The sequence below is a fragment of the Oryctolagus cuniculus genome, chromosome 3, assembly GCF_051225735.1.
Source record: "Oryctolagus cuniculus isolate XC-2025 breed Fujian yellow rabbit chromosome 3, ASM5122573v1, whole genome shotgun sequence".
Classification (NCBI taxonomy): Eukaryota; Metazoa; Chordata; class Mammalia; order Lagomorpha; family Leporidae; genus Oryctolagus; species Oryctolagus cuniculus.
Window position 1 is genome coordinate 49,693,837 of NC_142869.1, and position 17,369 is coordinate 49,711,205.

The 17,369-nt window shown below is 43.8% G+C and overlaps 1 protein-coding gene across 1 annotated transcript in view; it reads left to right on the plus strand.

The window, feature by feature from the left end:
* The window catches only part of LOC149127333 (uncharacterized), a 33,352-nt gene extending 18,866 nt beyond the window's left edge, over positions 1 to 14,486 (plus strand). The window contains exon 3 of the mRNA XM_089328531.1: positions 2,450 to 14,486. Within this exon, the coding sequence (XP_089184657.1) occupies positions 2,450 to 2,484 (35 nt within the window). The 3' untranslated portion in view covers positions 2,485 to 14,486. The remainder of the gene's footprint in view (positions 1 to 2,449) is intronic.
* Positions 14,487 to 17,369: the final 2,883 nt, after the last annotated feature.

The following is a 17,369-nucleotide window of genomic DNA, read 5'->3' on the forward strand; positions in this document are numbered from 1 at the left end:
GTGCCTTCTGTACTAAAAGCATGTTTCCTAGAAGTCTCTTTGAAGGGTGAAGAAGCAGTCACACACAGACAGGTGTCCTTGGCCAGGTGCGTACCTGGTGAACTCCTCTGGCACCTGCCATGATCTCCTCCTTGTCATCTACTTGCAGAGGGGGACAGACGTCTGTGGCTCCCACATCTCCTCCAAACCCTCCCAGAAGGGGAAGCATTAGACAAAATGGGACATGATCTTCAAAATTGTGGTTGTGTCAAAGGAGCCTGCCCAAAGTCCCACCACTCTGAGACGCTGAGATTCTGTGATTTAAGGACACCAAGAACACAGAGCAGCAGCTGGTGGGGCTGGGCAGGCCAGAGCCCAGGAAGGGGGAGGTGGCCTTGTTGGCCACAGTCTGCATGCTTTGCTTATTAGTTTGGCACACAGAGTGAAAAATGTACGTTTCAATCTATTTCTGGCTCTTAAATGTGTGAAGGAAACATAACTTTATTATTTTATTTTTGTAGAGTTAAAGACAGAGACAGATGTCCCTAAAGCGTATGCATTCTCTAAAAAGTTCGTATTCTTTGGTGGCACATATATGGAAGCAAAATTCAGTGACAAATAGGTCATCTCCTCTAGCACTTCTATGGGAATATTGGCAATGACAAAACAGCTAACACTGGTAACCAGCAGAGAGGAGGAATCAAAATCAGGAGAGATACTGAAAGAAAACAATGCAGAAAAAGGTTCGAAAGAAAAACAAATGAAGTAATATGAAGTAAATGATGTAATATGAGTGTTATTATTTATGAAATGCCAAAAATACTGCAGGTATAAGGAACCTTTTAAAATTTAGTCAGGAAACAAGTAGAAATTCCCTCACCATAGGTATCTGGAAGTCTTCAAAGCTTCATATCCTTTTGTGAATGGTCAGGCAGAACAAATGAGGACGGAAAAGAAATCTAGAAAAACAAAAACACATCCCAGCACAACAAATATTCCTGGGAGGGGTTGGCAAGATAAATTTAATTCCAACCGTCGTGCTGTGCATTCAGAGACAAACCTGCTGAGAGAAAACCTTGTGACATTCATGTCCTCAAAACATAACTTCAGCACATAGTCTGCACCAGGCACCGTGCTAAGCATGGAGAATCTACTGTAATTTAAATGGATGCTATCCCTGTACACATATCCCTGCTTGAGCTTTGAGTTGAACTTTAGGGAAATATCATCCTCATCAAATTAAACAGCTTGATGCAGCCCAAGAGATCCATTAAACGAAGCATTTATTTTACAAATGAAGAAATGGAGGCCCAAAATGTTGCATCCATGAAACTAGCTGTGCTCATGTCCTCCACCCCGCATTTTTGCTGTCTAAAAGAATTCAGCATTTCTTTTTTTTTTTTTTAGGTCCTTTTAAAATTCTCAAATTATATGACATCTAACACAAGTACAGATAATTATCCATTTCAAAATACTCTTCACAGACTTGCAATATCTCTGTGCTTTTCTGGAAATGAAGCAGGAAATCAAAATACAAATCTTGTATAAAAGCTGAGGTCCAATGTTCAATATCTAATCCAGTTCTCTTCAGGAAGTGTTAGCCATGTGATTCGTATTACCATCAAAAACAGTCATATCGTGTGATACTGACCATCTGTTTAAGATATGGCAGGCACACTTGGAAAATCCAGAATAATGGGAACTCAGAACTCTGATTGGCTAAGGGAGTTATCAGTCCGAAGAGATGGCACTTGGATTAGATGTGGATGAGGCATTAATAGATGAACCATCTGGGCTTCACACCCACCTGTGATCTGGATGCTCACATGGTTATGAGGGTCCCGTCATTGTCTGACCTGCAGTTGTACTGCATGGTTAGCACAACACCTGCCACCCACAAGGCTGTTGTGACAGTCGCTGAAGTCAGTGCTATAAAGCATTGTGAACAATCCAAAAAAGGGGGCTGTTTAACTACCAAAAATCATTATACACCCATAGGTACATCTCTTACCCCTCCCCCACCAAGTTTTGACGCTTTATTACATAAAAGGGTACATTTAACTGTGTGTGCTTCATCCCATTTGTTATTCATTCTAATTTTTAAATGAATTATTATTTTCAGGGTATTTATCTGGCACTGAATTGAAGCTAGCATCAATTTAATGTTTGTAATCACTGCTGAGGATTGAATGTTTGAGTCTCCCCACCCCAAATGATTGTGTTGAAATAGTGACCCCAGTGTGATCGTGTTCCTGGTGGGGCCTTAGGGAGCTGGATCAGTGCCTTTGGAGGAGAAACCTGAGAGAGCTCACAACCCTTTGTACCATGTGAGGGCATGGTGAAAAGACCACCCCGCCAGATACTGGATCTGAATGCCCCTTGATCTTGGACTTGCTTGCCCAGAACTGTAGAACTGTGAGAAATAAATGTTTGTAGCTTAAGCCACTCAGCCTATAGTATTTTTTTCTAGTTGAAAGCAAGAGAGGGGCCGGCGCTGTGATATAGCCTCTGCCTGCATCGCTGGCATCCCACGTGGACACCAGTTCATGCTCCAGCTGCTCCTCTTCGATCCAGCTCTTTGCTATGGCCTGGGAAAGCAGTGGAAGATGGCTCAAGTGCCTGGGTCCCTACACCTGCATAGAAGACCTGGAAGGAGCTCCTGGTTCCTGGCTTCAGATCAACCCAACTCTGGCCATTGCAGCCATTTGGGGAGCAGATGGAAGACCTTTCTCTCTGTCTCCCTGTCTGTAACTTTACCTCTTAAATAAATAAATAAAACCTTAAAAAAGAGAGAGAGACCACAGAAATTAATTGCTATCCACTGGCCTACTCCACAAATGCCCACAATGGCTAGGGCTGGGCTGAGGCTGGGCTGAGGCTGAGAGCCAGGAACTTTATCCATAGGTGTCACATGGGTGACAGGAACTCAACCACTTAAGTTCTCACATGCTTCCTCCTAGGGTCTGCTTTAGCAGGAAGCTGGAACCAGGAGCTAGAGCTGGGAATCAAACCCAGGCACTCTGCTATGGGATGCATGTGTCCTACCTACTAGACCAAACACCTGCTCCTGTGGTATTTTGGTTACAGTGATTCAAATGGACTGAGACAGCCAATATGTTTGTAAAAGAAAAAAATATGTGTTTGTGAGTTTCCATCTGAATCAGGATCATTTGGGACGTGGAATCAGGTATGTTCAAAAACATATTTGGGAATCCATCTGACTAGATGACTTGGGTTGAAGCCTCAAAATTACAAAAAAGAAAAAAGCACAGCTAAACACAATCAAACAGTGCAAATACCTCATAGCCCTGAAGCAGCCAGAGATGATAGTGGCCTAAACCATCATAAATGCTTCTACCTAGCTCGCTCTCTCTTTTTTCACATAATAGCTTTATTGATATATATTCCTCTCTCTCTCTCTCTTTCTCCCCCCCCCCCACAATTTCAAGCATGATACAATTCAGTGTTTTTAGTATATTAACAGAGTCGTGCAACCATCAATACTAATTCCAGAACCATTCTCATCACCCCTGAAAAGAAACCCAATACCCGTTACTAGTCACTTCCAATTCCACCTCCCTGGAGCCTCTGGCAATCACTAATCTGCTTTCTGTTACTATGGATTTGCCTATTCTGAACAGTATATGAATGGAATTAGAAGTTATGTGGTTTTTTTGACTCAGCATAATGCTTTCAAGGTTTATCCACGTTGATTCATTTTTCTGATTATTATCGAATGGTATGGCCATACCACATTCTGTTTCATCCATTCGTCATTGGATGGACATTTAAGTTCTTTGAACATTGTAATTCCCACAAAGAATGTTTCTATGAATGTTAATGTACAAGTTCTTGTGTGGGCATGTTCTCAGTTCTCTTGGATGTATAGCTAGGACTAACATTGCTAGGTCTGTGTAACTCAGTGTTTAACTTTTTAAGGAACTGCCAAACTTTCCCAAAGTGAATGACTCATTTTACATTCCCACAGACAGTGAATGTGGGTTCAAATTTCTCCACATCCTTGTCAACACTTGTGTTGTAGATGATTGCCATTCTGGTAGATATGAAGTGGTATCTTGTGGTTTTGATTTGTAGTTACCTAATGACTAATAAAATCGAGTATCTTTTCATGTGATTATTAGTCACCGGTGTATCTTCTCTGGAGGAACGTCTACTCAAGTCCTTGCTCAGTTTTAATTGGATTTTTTTTATGTTTCAAATATGAACTTCTCATTTATCCTGATACAAGTCCCTTATGATTTACAGATATTTTGATCCACTCTGTGATTTATTTTCACTTGTTGGAATTGGAACACAAAAGATCTAAATGTTGATGATGTCTGGTTTTTGTTGTCATTGTGCTTTGGTGTTGCATCTTTAAAAAAAAATAACCAAAGCTGGCTTTGTAGCACAGCAGGTTAAGCTACCACTTGTGATCCCATGAGTGCCAGTTCAAATCCCAGCTGCTTCTCTTCTGTTTCAGTTCCCTGCTAATGTGCCTGGGAAGGCAGCAGATGATAACCTAAGTGCTTGGGCCCTTGCTATTCATGTGGGAGACCTGGATGAAATTCCAGGCTCTTGGCTTTGGCTTTGCTTGTCCCTGACTGTTGTAACCATTTGAGGAGTGAACCAGTGGGTAGATGATATCTCTTTCTCTCCCTCTCTCTGTCACTCTGCCTGTCAAATAAATAAATATTTTTAACATTTATTTATTTAAAGATTATGTATTTGAAAGGCATAGTGACAGAGAGAAGAGAGAGGGCGAGATCGTCCATCTACTGGTTCACTCCCCAAATGGCCGCAACAGCTGGAGCTGGGCCCATCTGAAGCCAGGAACCAGGAGCTTCTTCCAGGTCTCTCACGTGCGTTCAGGGGCCCAAGCACTTGGGCCATCCTCTTCTGCTTTCCCAGGCCATTGGCAGGGAGTTGGATTAGAAGTGGAGCAGCCAGGACTCAAACCAGCACCGATATGGGATGCCAGCTACACCATGGCACCAGCCCCATAAATAAATCTTAAAAACAATCTGACTAATGTAAAGACTTAACTCTAGTGTTTTCCTCTAAGAGTTTTATAATTAGAATTATATATGTAGGTCTTTGATCCATTTTGAATTGGTTATTCTGTAAGATACAATGTCAGGATCTAACTTCTTTTTTTTTTTTTTTTTTTTTTTTTTGCATGTGTATGCCTACTTGTCTCAGCACCATTTATTAAACAGTCTTCTGTTTCCCCTTGAACTGTCTTAATGGCTTCCTTATGGAAAATTAATTGATCAGAAATGTGAGGGTTTACTCCACCTCATTTCTATTTCTTTTATGTGTACATCTATCCTTGTGCCACTACTGTACTATCTTGAATACTATTGTTTTGCTGTAAGTTTTCTTTTTTTAAGATTCATTTATTTATCTGAAAAGCAGAGAGGCAGAGAGAGAGAGAAGGAGAGACAGACAGAGAGAGAGGTCTTTCATCCGATGGTTCACTCCCCAAATGGTCACAATGGCTGGAGCTGGGCTGATCCAAAGCCAGGAGCCAGAAGCTTCCTCCAGGTCTCCCACGAAGGTGCAGGGGCCCAGGTACTTGGACCATCTTCCACTGCCTTCCCAGGCACATGAGCAGGGAGCTGGATCAGAAGTGGAGTAGCGGGAACTCAAACCAGAGTCCATATGGGATACCGACACTGCAGACAGTGACCTTACCCATTATGCCACAGCGCTGGCCCCTTGCAGTAAGTTTTGAAATAGCAAAGTATGAACCAGTTTTTGAAAAAAAGACAGTTGGAATTTTGATATGTATTGTATTAAATCTGTATACCAATTTAAAATGTTCTACCATCTTAGCAATAGTAAGTCTCCCAATGAACATAGGGTGTCTTTCTATAAGTTTTCATTTATGTATTTGAAAGGCAGAGGGACCAAGAGAGAGAGAGAGAAAGACAGATAGTGAGCCCCCATCTGATGGTTCTCTCCCCAAATGCTGCAATGGCCAAGGCTGGACCAGGCTGAAGCCAGGAGCTAGGAACTCAATCCAGGTGTCCCATGTGGGTAACAGGATCTCAACCGCTTGAACTGTCACCTGCTGCCTCCTTGGGTACACATTAGCAGGGCACTGGAATAAGAAGCCTGAACTAGGAGTTGAACCCAAGCACTCCAATTGTGAGATGCCATTGTCTTAACCAATGTATTAACCAACTACACACCTGTCCCCCCTTTAATGATATTTTGTAATTCATGGTGTATGAATGCTTTGCTTATTAAATTTATTAATATTTTATTGTTTTCAATATTACTATAAATGAAATATTTTTAAAAATTTTATTCTCATGTGGTTTGCTACTATTATATACGAATGTCTTGATAGTTGCATATTGATCCTATATATTGCAACCTTTCTGAATTTATTATTTCTAATAGTTTTTTTTTAAATTGAGTCCTTAGGATTTTCCATTTACAAGGTCATGTCATCTCCAATCAGTTTTATTTTTTCTCTCCAATCTGGACACCTTTTATTTTTATTGCCCCATTGCCCTGTCTAGAGCCTCCAGTACAGTACAGGCTGCACATGGCAAGAGTTTACATCATTTTCTTTTTTCTCACAAGGTTTTTTTTTTTTTTTGTAGATGAACCTCACCAGTTGAGGAAGTTCCCATATAGCTCTTTTTAAATGCCATGGGTGGGCAGGGCTGAATTGTTAAAATAAATGAGATCTGAAAGTTCTTTTGGGGCATAATGTTCTTTTCATTATTTGTACTGAGGTCTGGAAAAAAATGCCCACCAAAGACAGTTTTTTTCCCCCTCTGAAAAAGGCTTGATGTTGCAGAAGGAACATTTCTTTCTTTTCCTATCCTCTAAGTCCTCGCTCTTATGCCCCTCCATGAGAGCAAACAATGGATTTTGGTAGGTAAATATTATAAATTCTTTCCATTCTGTCCTTATGCTTGTAGGATGCAGTACATTTTGCATGAATTTTGATAGTCCATATGCCTTGGCTGTTATATAAAAGAGTTGCAGGAAATCAGTAAAGGTGTCAACTCCAGAAAACCATCTCAATAAACTTTTAGGAGGAAAAAACATTATCAGATTGTCCTGAGAGTTTGGTTCCCAGGAGATCTGATAAATTAGGACTTGATCTGCATCCTGGAAAAGGAATTGCTGATATGATGAGGAAGACGATGGATGATGATGAGGCATCAACTTACAGAAGAAGGGCTGCCCGGTCCTCAGTGGTACCTTTAAGAAGCTGTGACCCAAGAGCCAGTGCTGAACTGGCTGCTTACCCAGGTCAAACAGTCCCAGCCAAGGAAAACGCGATGTGTAGAACTTCTTGAATATCTCTGGTAACTGTCTTCCAACTTCCTATTGCCCATTGGTTTGCTGTTTTCCCCAGTGACCTGTATTCACCTCCCACTTGCAGCTTTTAGCTCTTTTGCCTGTGATTCTATGTAATTCCCAGGGACCCATAAGTACTACCCCCCTCATGAAATTCTCTCATAAGTTCATGGCTCCCCCATGAACTTCTCCTTTAGATGGCAGAATAAAGACATTACATGTATCTCTTTTTCTGGAACTGACCTGCACCAGGTTTGCCTGCTCAGCCTTGCATTATTTGCATATGACCATCACAATCTGCAAAGCTGACCGTAACACCCTTTAAAATTCGTTAGGGGCTGGCGCTATGGCATAGTGGGTTAAGCATCCCCGTGCAGCACTGGCTTCCCATATGGGCACTGGTTCATGTCCTGGCTGCTTCACTTCCATCCAGCTCCCTGCTGATGGCCTGGGAAAGCAACAAAAGATGGCCCAAATGCTTGGGCCTCTGCACCAGTGTGGGAGACCTGGAAGAATTGTGGCCATCTGCCTCTCAAGTAAATAAATCTTAAACCACAGACACACACACACACAAAAACTTTTACAGTTAATCCCATGATCTCAGAGCCAAATAGCAGATGAGTTGCTCTTTTTTAAATTATTTTTATTTTATAAGATTTATTTATTTGAAAGAGTTACAGAGAGGGAGGGAGAGAGAGTGAGAGAGAGAGCGAGAGAGCATGAGAGAGAGAGAGCTGGTTCACTCCTCAGATGGCCACTGTGCTGGAGCCATCCCAATCCAAAGCCAGGAGCCAGGAGCTTCCTCCAGGTCTCCCACACAGGCATAAGGGCCCATAGACTTGGGCCATCTTCTGCTGCTTTCCCAGGCCACAGCAGAGAGCTGGATCGGAAGCAGAGCAGCCAAGACTAGAACTGGCACCCATATGGGATGCTGGCATTGCAGGTGGTGGATTCACCCGCTAAGCCACGGCACCGGCCCTACTCTGAATCTTCAAAGGAAGCCCCTTTCTGCTCATTGGATTAAGAATGAGCTTTACTATCTCTGATAAAAGAGAGGTTATTCTTTTGCTTGTTTCCATTCCATTTCCATCAACTTCAGCATTTTAGGCAAATATTGTAGGGGGTTAAAAAAAAAGAGCTTTAAAGGAGGGAAGACCCTTCCTCCATTTCAGATTAAACTATAACCCAATCACAGAATAAATTCAAATTTAGATCACTGGGAATTACATGCTTTCTCCAAAGGTGACATCGTTGATCCAAAGGAGGTAAACTCTGATTTGTAGAAGGGAGAGAAAGAAGAAAGGCAGGAGCAGAAGGAACCTGGGATACAGGGAACTCAAAACAGCATTAAAGGGGAGGAGGGGTCTCTGTAGGGGATAGAGTGCTCCCAGGAAGGACAAGTGCCTTTGATCTCTCTGAGTTCTTTTGGGCCCCTCCATGTTGGCCTGGAGGTCTGGGAACTGCTGGAAAGTGCCAATGTCAGTAAGGAGCTCCTCAGAGCACCTGGCCAAGGGGAGGAGCTGACGGACAAGGGACGCGCACCTCGGCTTGTAAGTTGACCTGTGATAGCAAACAAGGAGGCACAAGAGACCAAAGGCGGGATGATGCCTCCAAGGCCTTGACCAGTCTTCACGATAAGTCGTAACACAAGTGGGGAAGCTGCTCAGGTCTTGGGCTGCAGCACTGCTGTCTCGGATGTGAGACGGACGTCCTCAGTGGCCACTTCCGAGGCCCTCCTAGGGCCCCTAGGAGAGGCGTTTTCCATTAGCTACCTAACAGTAAAATTCAAGTACTGATTTTCAGGCAATTGAAAGAATGGAAAATGGATTTAAAAAATGGAGACAATTAAGGAAATGATCATGAAACTCGAAACGCTTCCGAGACTGAGTCATAAAAATGTAAGCTAAATGCTTAATAGAGGTAATCGAGATGATAAGGATAAAGAACACAGTCCTGTGACCAAAGAAATCCTCACAGTTCCCACGTGATTGCCCAAGGGGCATGGGGCTCTGGCCTAAGGAAGCAGCAAAACTTGTTTTTAAAAAAGTATAATCTTGTTGCTTTCAAGAGAATTTGCATTTGTGGGTTTATTCTGAGTCAATTTCCCCAGAGAAGCATCTGAGGATGTAGACAGCATAAATAGGGACAGAGCAAGACATGCAAACGACAGAGAAATTAAGTAGGGGTCCCCTGGGAATTCTGTGCCGGAGATGTGTTTCTCACTGCAGGGAATATTTCTGCTGTCTCTGTTGGGTGGTTGAATTTGAGGCAGGAATAGGAGTAGGATGTGATGGGAGAAATTCCAGAGTCCTTAAAATCCACTTTTTAGTCTTCCATCTGGATTGTCCTAAGCCATTTCCAAATAGATCATACTTTCCCAGGAATACTTCTTGGAAAAAAAGAATACTCAGTCTCCAAGGAGAGCCCAACTTCAAATGACATAAAGGCCTTTACAAAGACCCTTGAATAGAGGGCTTTATTAAAACTGAAGTGTAGTCAGTTTCCTAAGCACTAGGAATGGAAATGTTAGGAAAATTCAAAAATCCAGAATTTCAGATATCTTGTTTTTTTAAAGAAGCCGTTTTAGGGAGAAAAAGTCACAAAATGTAGTAATAGTATACCAATAAGATTATTAAGGAGAAATTTTAATAAGAAACAGATCTCAGCGGTTAGGATCAGGAAGTCAGAACATGGGCCTTGAGTTCCACTGGGGGACGAGAGGGATCCAGAGGTTCAGTTCCCTTCTGTTCAGAAGACAATACATAGCGGTGAGCATTTCTCCCCAAGTGTGGAGTTGTGAGTACACCTCCATGCCATGTGAGCCACATGCTAAGTTTAGTATGTGTTAAGTAAGAGTTCTTATCAAATACAACTCAAGAGACAATTCATTTTTAAGATCCTTTATTATAAACGGAATTATTTTGCTTTATAATAAAACATAAATGTTAACTCTGTTCATATTTTTTTCTTGATGTCATTTCTTCCATACCTAAAAACAAAGTCAGTGTTTGCCATGTCCCTGATTGATCGTCGTTCTTTGTTCTTAACTTTCTCATCGTGTGCCTGCTTATATGATCGCATGTCCACCCTTCAGAACCTGAACCCATTCCCTTGGCCTGGGATTCTCTGGCCCTTGAGTATTTTATCCCGGACATTCCCCTGCCATTGCCTGGTCCCGCTCACAAGCATCTCAAGAGCTGCTTTCTGCCCCTACTCCTGCTTATTGTTACTTGGGCGATGAAAGGCTTGAGGTGGCAGGAACTCTGAGGCATGAAAGTAAATTGCAGACTTCAACAGAAGGACAACAGTAGCATTCCGGGGGTGTAGGTGGGGAAGACAGAGACCAGAGTTGGTAGGATGGAAGGTGAAGAGGGAAGGGAGGGAGGGGACCCAGTGGTGTTACCTAGCCAACGTTGCGAGTTCCCTTTCTGGAAAATGCTATGAAATGCACCAGAAGGAGTTGTCACACAAAGTAATTTATTTGCAGCAAATAAGGAGACCATGGAAAATAATTTCCAAAGCTGAGATGCAATAGGCAGGAGAAACAGGTATCTCTTAGATGGAAATAAATATGTAAGGGGAAGTTCTTGTCATCATATGTAGTAGGGTTGGGGAACTGAGAGGTCCATGTTCTTGTTTCCAATACATGCAAAAATTTGAGGATGAGATGTAGATAAAGGTTAGCAGTAGAGTAGAGTAAGCTTTGTTGAAGCGGAAGTGCATACTCAAGAGGGCGTGTGGGCACGCTCTAATAGGGAGCTGCGGCCCATGAGGTTCAGGGCATCCCTGATGTGTTACAGTAGTGAGACTGAAACTCCTCGTTGGGCAGAGATTTTGTATGCAAATGAAGTGAATGGTGACCGTTGGGTACTTTTTGACCCATGTGGGATGTGCTGCTCTTGCAGTAAGGTCTGGACCAGTCCAAGGTGGCTGGCATAGCAGTGCCTTTCTCCCTGGAATGCAACTGAAAACCTGAAGGACAACTTTGGAGAACATCCGTTGCTTTCAGGGTCTTGTGAGTCATGATAAAGACTCTGAGCTGCGTAGTGCATTAGAAAGTGACATTTGGAATTGGCTGGGGATTCCTGAGATTTAGATTCCTCTCTGAATTATATCAAAGTGCAAATAGCTCCCCAGCCCCAGGAGACCAGGGCAGCAAGAAGAGTGAATAGGAAATGTGGATTTGTCCTGTTTCTCCCTCTGCCCTTCCCCTGGCCCACAGCTCCTAAAACCTTTGGCATCTATGAAGCTTTTTTTTTTTTAAAGATTTATTTATTTACTTGAAAGTCAGAGTTAGAGAGAGGAGAGGCAGAGAGAGGGGAGAGAGTGGGGGGGGGAGAGAGAGAGAGAGAGAGAGAGAGAGAGAGAGGTCTTCCATCTGCTGGTTCACTCCTCAGTTGGCCACAACAGCCAGAGCTGTGCCGATTTGAAGCCAGGAGTGTCTTCGGGTCTCCCATGCAGGTGCAGGGGCCCTAAGACTTGGGCCATCTTCTGCTGCTATCCCAGGCCACCGCAGAGAGTTCTGAATCAGAAGTGGAGCAGCCGGTGGCCATATGGGATGCCGGCACTGCAGGTGGCGCCTTTATCCGCTCGCCACAGCGCCAACCTCTCTGAAGCTTTCAGTGTCTCTTTTTATGCTCTCCAACAGTATTTAATAATACAGAAGTTTGTGCTAAATGAAAACAGCTGGATAGGAACCATACCTACTTACAATAGGACACTGATTATTCTCTGTCTCTCACACATACGTGTACACACACACACATGCACCCCAGACCAGACAGCCTCACTGTATGCTCGGGAATTGTGCACGTGGTGAGGGACTTTGGATCCTTTCCTACACATGTAAAATGTTGAGAGAATTTCAAAAGCAATGAATGGCTAGCAGCTAAGGGGTCCTGGATTGCCTCAGGATGGAGACTGGTTACCAGGGAAACCAACCTTGGATTAGAGAGTTAGAACCTTCCACTCCACCCCTTGACCTCTAGGGAGGAGAGAGGACCAGAGCTGCAGGCTGAGTCGTTACTAATGGTCAGTGATTTAATCATGCATGCCTACTAATGAGGCCTCCATACAAACCTGAAAGGACAGGGCTGGGAGAGCTCCCCGGTTGCTAAAAAAATGGAAGTGCTAGGAAGGCGGCGCACCAGAAGAGGGCATGGAAGCTCTGTGCCCGTTGGTCACACAGCATCGCGTCAGTCTCTCCCATCTGCTGTTCCTCTGCATCCTCTGTGATACACTTTTTGATTAAACCGGTGAAGGTAAGTGTCTCTGAGTTCTGTGAGTCATTCCAGCAAATGATGAAACCTAAAGAGGGAGTTGAGGGCCCTCTGATCCACAGCTAGCCCATCCAAAGCATCGGCGATGACCTGGAGCTTGCGCTGGGTGTCTGACGTGGGTAGAAGTCTTGTGGGTCTGAGTCCTTTACCTGTGGGATCTAGTCTAACTCCAGAATTGAGTTACATTTTAGGACTTCCAGGTAGTGGCAGAAAATCCGTCAACATCGGAAAACTCCACACACATGTTGGTGACCCAAAGCGTTCCCTGTTGAGAGTATGGTACAAGGAGACCTGTAATACAGGAGGCCTCTTTCAGACTTCAGTGGTTGATGTGACGTATCCCTTGTCAGGAATGAAGAGCTTGTTCCCTCAGATGTCCCTGGCGTGCTGCTGGTCCACAGCCCTCAGCTGTCAGCCTCCTTGGTAAGGAGGGCTGCCTTGCCCTTGGTCACCTCCCCTCCTTGTCACACTCTGAGTGCAATGACTGGTCAGATGGAAAGGTCACCCTGTCCTCTCAACAGGGAACATCTCTGCAGGTGCAGCTCAGCTTCAGAGTTCGCTGTTGTAGGATCAGCTAAGACTTTCTTTGATCCTTGATCACAGCTCAGCCTCCTCTGTCCAGACTTCCTCCCCTCCCCCTTCCAGGTGGCAATACCAAGAGCACACCCAAATCCCCAAAAACACCGACTGCTCTCTCTGCAATGGTTTGTTTTCTGAACTCATGCAGGAAGTTAAGTGCCATAGGCATAGGTTAATGGTATTGAGAGGGTAGAAGCTTAATCTGTGGTGTTTAGAGGCAGAAAGTGGTTCAGTTCACATAAAATCATCAAGGTGGAGTCCCATGATGAATCCTGGTGGCTTTATAAGAAGAGGGACAGAGAAGACACCTAGACATACACACATGTTCACTGTTGCCATGTGATGCTCTGTGCTACCTCAGAGCTCTGCCAGCAAGAAGGCCGTCACTGGAACTGAGCCAGTGCCAGCTCCATGTCTTTGAACTTCCAAAACTGGGAGCTAAATAAACCTCTTGTCTTTATAAAGTTAGTAGCTTTGAACATTTCATCATAGTAATGAAAAACAGACTAATATGGTCCCAGAGCCTGCTTCATGGGGAGCCCTGCCTGCAGGACTGAGTGTGGACATCTATGGGTTATGACACCAAAGCACAGGTATGAAAGAAACTAGATAAATTAGACTTCAAAATGAAAGACCTGTGAACTGACTGAAAAGACAGTCCAAGGATGGGAAAAAATACTTCCAAGCCATTTATTTCATAAGAATGAGTATCCAAGCTGGCGCCGCGGCTCACTAGGCTAATCCTCCGCCTATGGCACTGGCACACTGGATTCTAGTCCCGGTTGCGGCGCCGGATTCTGTCCCGGTTGCTCCTCTTCCAGTCCAGTTCCCTGCTGTGGCCCCGGATGGCAGTGGAGGATGGCCCAAGTGCTTGGGCCCTGCACCCGCATGGGAGACCAGGAGGGAGCACCTGGCTCCTGGCTTTGGATCGGCACAACACCGGCTGCAATGTGCAGGCTGCAACGCGCCAGCCGTAGTGGCCACTTGGAGGGTAAACCAACGGAAAAAAGGAAGACCTTTCTCTCTCTCTCTCTCTCTCTCTCTCACTGTCTAACTCTGCCTGTCAAAAAAAAAAAATGAGTATCCAGAATATATGAAAAACTATAACTCAACAACAGAAAAGCAAACAACCCAATTTAAAGTTTGTCCAAAAACGTGGATAGATCTTTTTCCAGAGAAGATACACAGATGGCAAATAATCACATAAAAAGATGCTCAACATCACCAGTCATTGAGGAAATACAAATTGAATCACAATGAGTTAACATTGCACCCATTAGGGTGAGTATCATTTAAATTAAAAAAAAAAAAGAAAATAACAAATATTGGTGAGATTGTGGAGAAATTGGAACCTTGTGCATTGCTAGTGGAAATGTGAAATGGTGCAGCCACTGTGGAAAAGAGAAAAGTCCTTAAAAAAGAAAAAAAAAAAGAATTGTGTGATCCAGCAGTTTCACTTCTGGGTATATACACAAAAGATTTTAAAACAGGCACCAAAACATATTTCCCTGTAGAATTATCCACAGTCATCAAAAGGTAGAAGCAAACAAATTGTGGAAGATGCCCACAGTGGAATATTATTCAGCCTTTAAAAGGAAGGAAATTCTGACACATGCTGCAGTATGGCTGAACCTTGAGGACTTTATGCTAAAGTGAAATAAGTCAATCACGAAAGGATACATGCTGTGTGATTCCACTTGTATGAGGTCCCTGGAGCAGTCAAACTCACAGTTAGATGGGTGCTGAGAAGACCTTGGGGGAGGGGGAGGAAAGAGGTTTAATGAGGTTTAAGAGGTTTCAGTTTGGGATGATAAATTCTGGAAATGGATCTTGGTAATGGTTGTACAGTAGGTATATTGAACAGCACTAACCTGTGCACTTGAGAATAGATTAAGATGGTAGATTTTATATTACATATATTTTGCCACAAGAAAAAAGAATATTTTGACAACACAGGGGTAGGATCACTTGTGTTTTCAGTTTCTTCTCCATTCTAAAAGTCCATGATTATAGTGAGTTAGCTTTGTAGCCTATTTGGGTTGGTATGATGTCAGGGACTGCCAGCAGTTCCCAATCTTGGCTGTGTGTTAGAATCACTTGGGAAGCTTTTAAAAAAGAAGAAAAGGCTCTTGGGCTCCAGTTGATTCCTATGTAATTGTCTAGGGGCCTGGGCCTTGGTATTGTTTAAAGCCCCAGTGATTCCAACCTGCAATCAGAGCTGAGATTTACTGAGCTAGGAGAAGCCACCACTCCTTCTCCACCCACCTGCCATTGCCTCTGAGTACTTGGCCACCTCCTTGTCTTTGTAGCCTCATCTTTCCAACCTCCTCTTCCCACTGCTGAATCAAATGATCTGTCTCATATCCTCACCTGTCAAGCCCTGTCTGACTTCTGTCCCTGTGTTCAAGATCGCCCTCCTTGGATTCCAAGCCCTTATGAGCCCCTTCTTGAGGCATTTGCCCTTGACCCCACTGATAGGCTGGACCAGGTCCTCTGCTCTGAACTGCAGAAATGCTTCATGCAGCAGCCTCTGTCCCAGAACTCTGTGGATCCACACACTTCGCACTGCAAGGACCCAGTCTTCTTCCCTGCATTCCCAGTAGGAGGGGAAAACACTGGCACCAAGGAAGTTGTAATTTAGGTATTAGTTGAAATAGATTTCTCTAACAATAGAGTGTCCATTCCACAATTAAATAGCAGTTTTTATTTTAAATATTTATTTATTTATTTGAAAGGCAGAGTCAGAGAAATAGAGCAGGAGCCAGGAACTCCATCCTGGTCTCCCACATGGGTGGCAAGTACTTAAGTACCTGAACCGTGACTTGCTGCTACCCAGGAGTGTTAGCAGGGAGCTGGCTTGAGAGTGTAGTAACCAGGACTCGAACTGGCACTGTGATACTGGGTGTGGCGCCACAACACCCACTCCCAATAGCAATTTTTCAAGTAAATGCCTGAGAAAAATTAGTATGTCTGTATAAATAAGTTTTAAAAAATTAGTTGTGTCATTACTATGTGCCTGGGGTTATGCTAATGCTTTACTAAGAGTTCCTTTTTGAATCCCTACAACAACCCGAAGAAGCAGATATTATAGTTTCCTGTAAGAAATGAGATAATATCAGACCAGTTAAAAATTTGCCTAGAATTACAGTTAGTTAAGAGGGAGAGCTTGGAGTTTCAGTTGGGATATAAGTGACAATTCTAGAACCTTCCTGATTTGGGGAAGGGGATGGAGCAAAAATACAGGAAGTCATTGGGAGTCCAAAAGGAGAAGAGAGGCTGTTAATGGCAGGAACAAGGCAGTAAAATACTTTGAAATCATCCCTATTTTGCTCAGCCCTCTGCTTCTCTGTGAGTAGGTGTTTAAACCACAGGCACAAGACTGGAAGGTGGGTCCTGTGAAACTCTTGTTCCTCAGATCCACTCCAGTTGAATTCAACCCAGAGATATTTATTGAGACACTGTGGCCTGCCAGAACCAGTGCAAGATGTCTGGGTTTCAAGTACAGATGATACTAGATCTGTGCACAGAAGGAGTTCTCACTCCAGTGGGGACAAGAGGTACCCTATCAGCAGACACTCCGAGTACAAGGGTTTGTGTTCTTATAATCAAGGTATGTATGAAGAGCTGTGAAAAGCAGAGAAACTAAGTTTTCCAGAGATATCGGGGGAGTTTTATAGCCACACTGACATTTGAGCTTGGTCTTGGTGCACTAATAGAAGATGGCTTCATGGAACAACAAATGACAGTGCAGCACTTGGGAAGGCACAGTGTGGTAGGTTGGGAGCCAGCCCAGGAGTCAGGGTCACAGCAGGTGTCAGCCCATTGTGTACTGTGAGAGCAATACCTGAGACTGGGCAATTTTACAGAACAGAAGTTTATTTCCGGAGGCTGGGAAGACCAAGTTTGAGGGACCCACAGCTGGCAGGACCCTCTTGCTGCAGTACCCCACAGGGGAAGATGGAAAAGGGTGAGAGAGAAAGAGAGAGAGAGAGACTGCATGAAGGAGAGAAAGTCACCAGCCCCATGATCACAGCATCATCCATTCATGAGGCTAGAGTCCTTTGACCTAATCACTTCTAGGTCCCACCTCTCAACACTGTTGTCTCAGGGGTTAAATTTTCGACACATGAAGTTTGTGGGACTCTCAAATAATAGCAGCAGGGAATTGTGTGGTGGGGAGAGGGACAGATGGTGAGGGGTCATCTG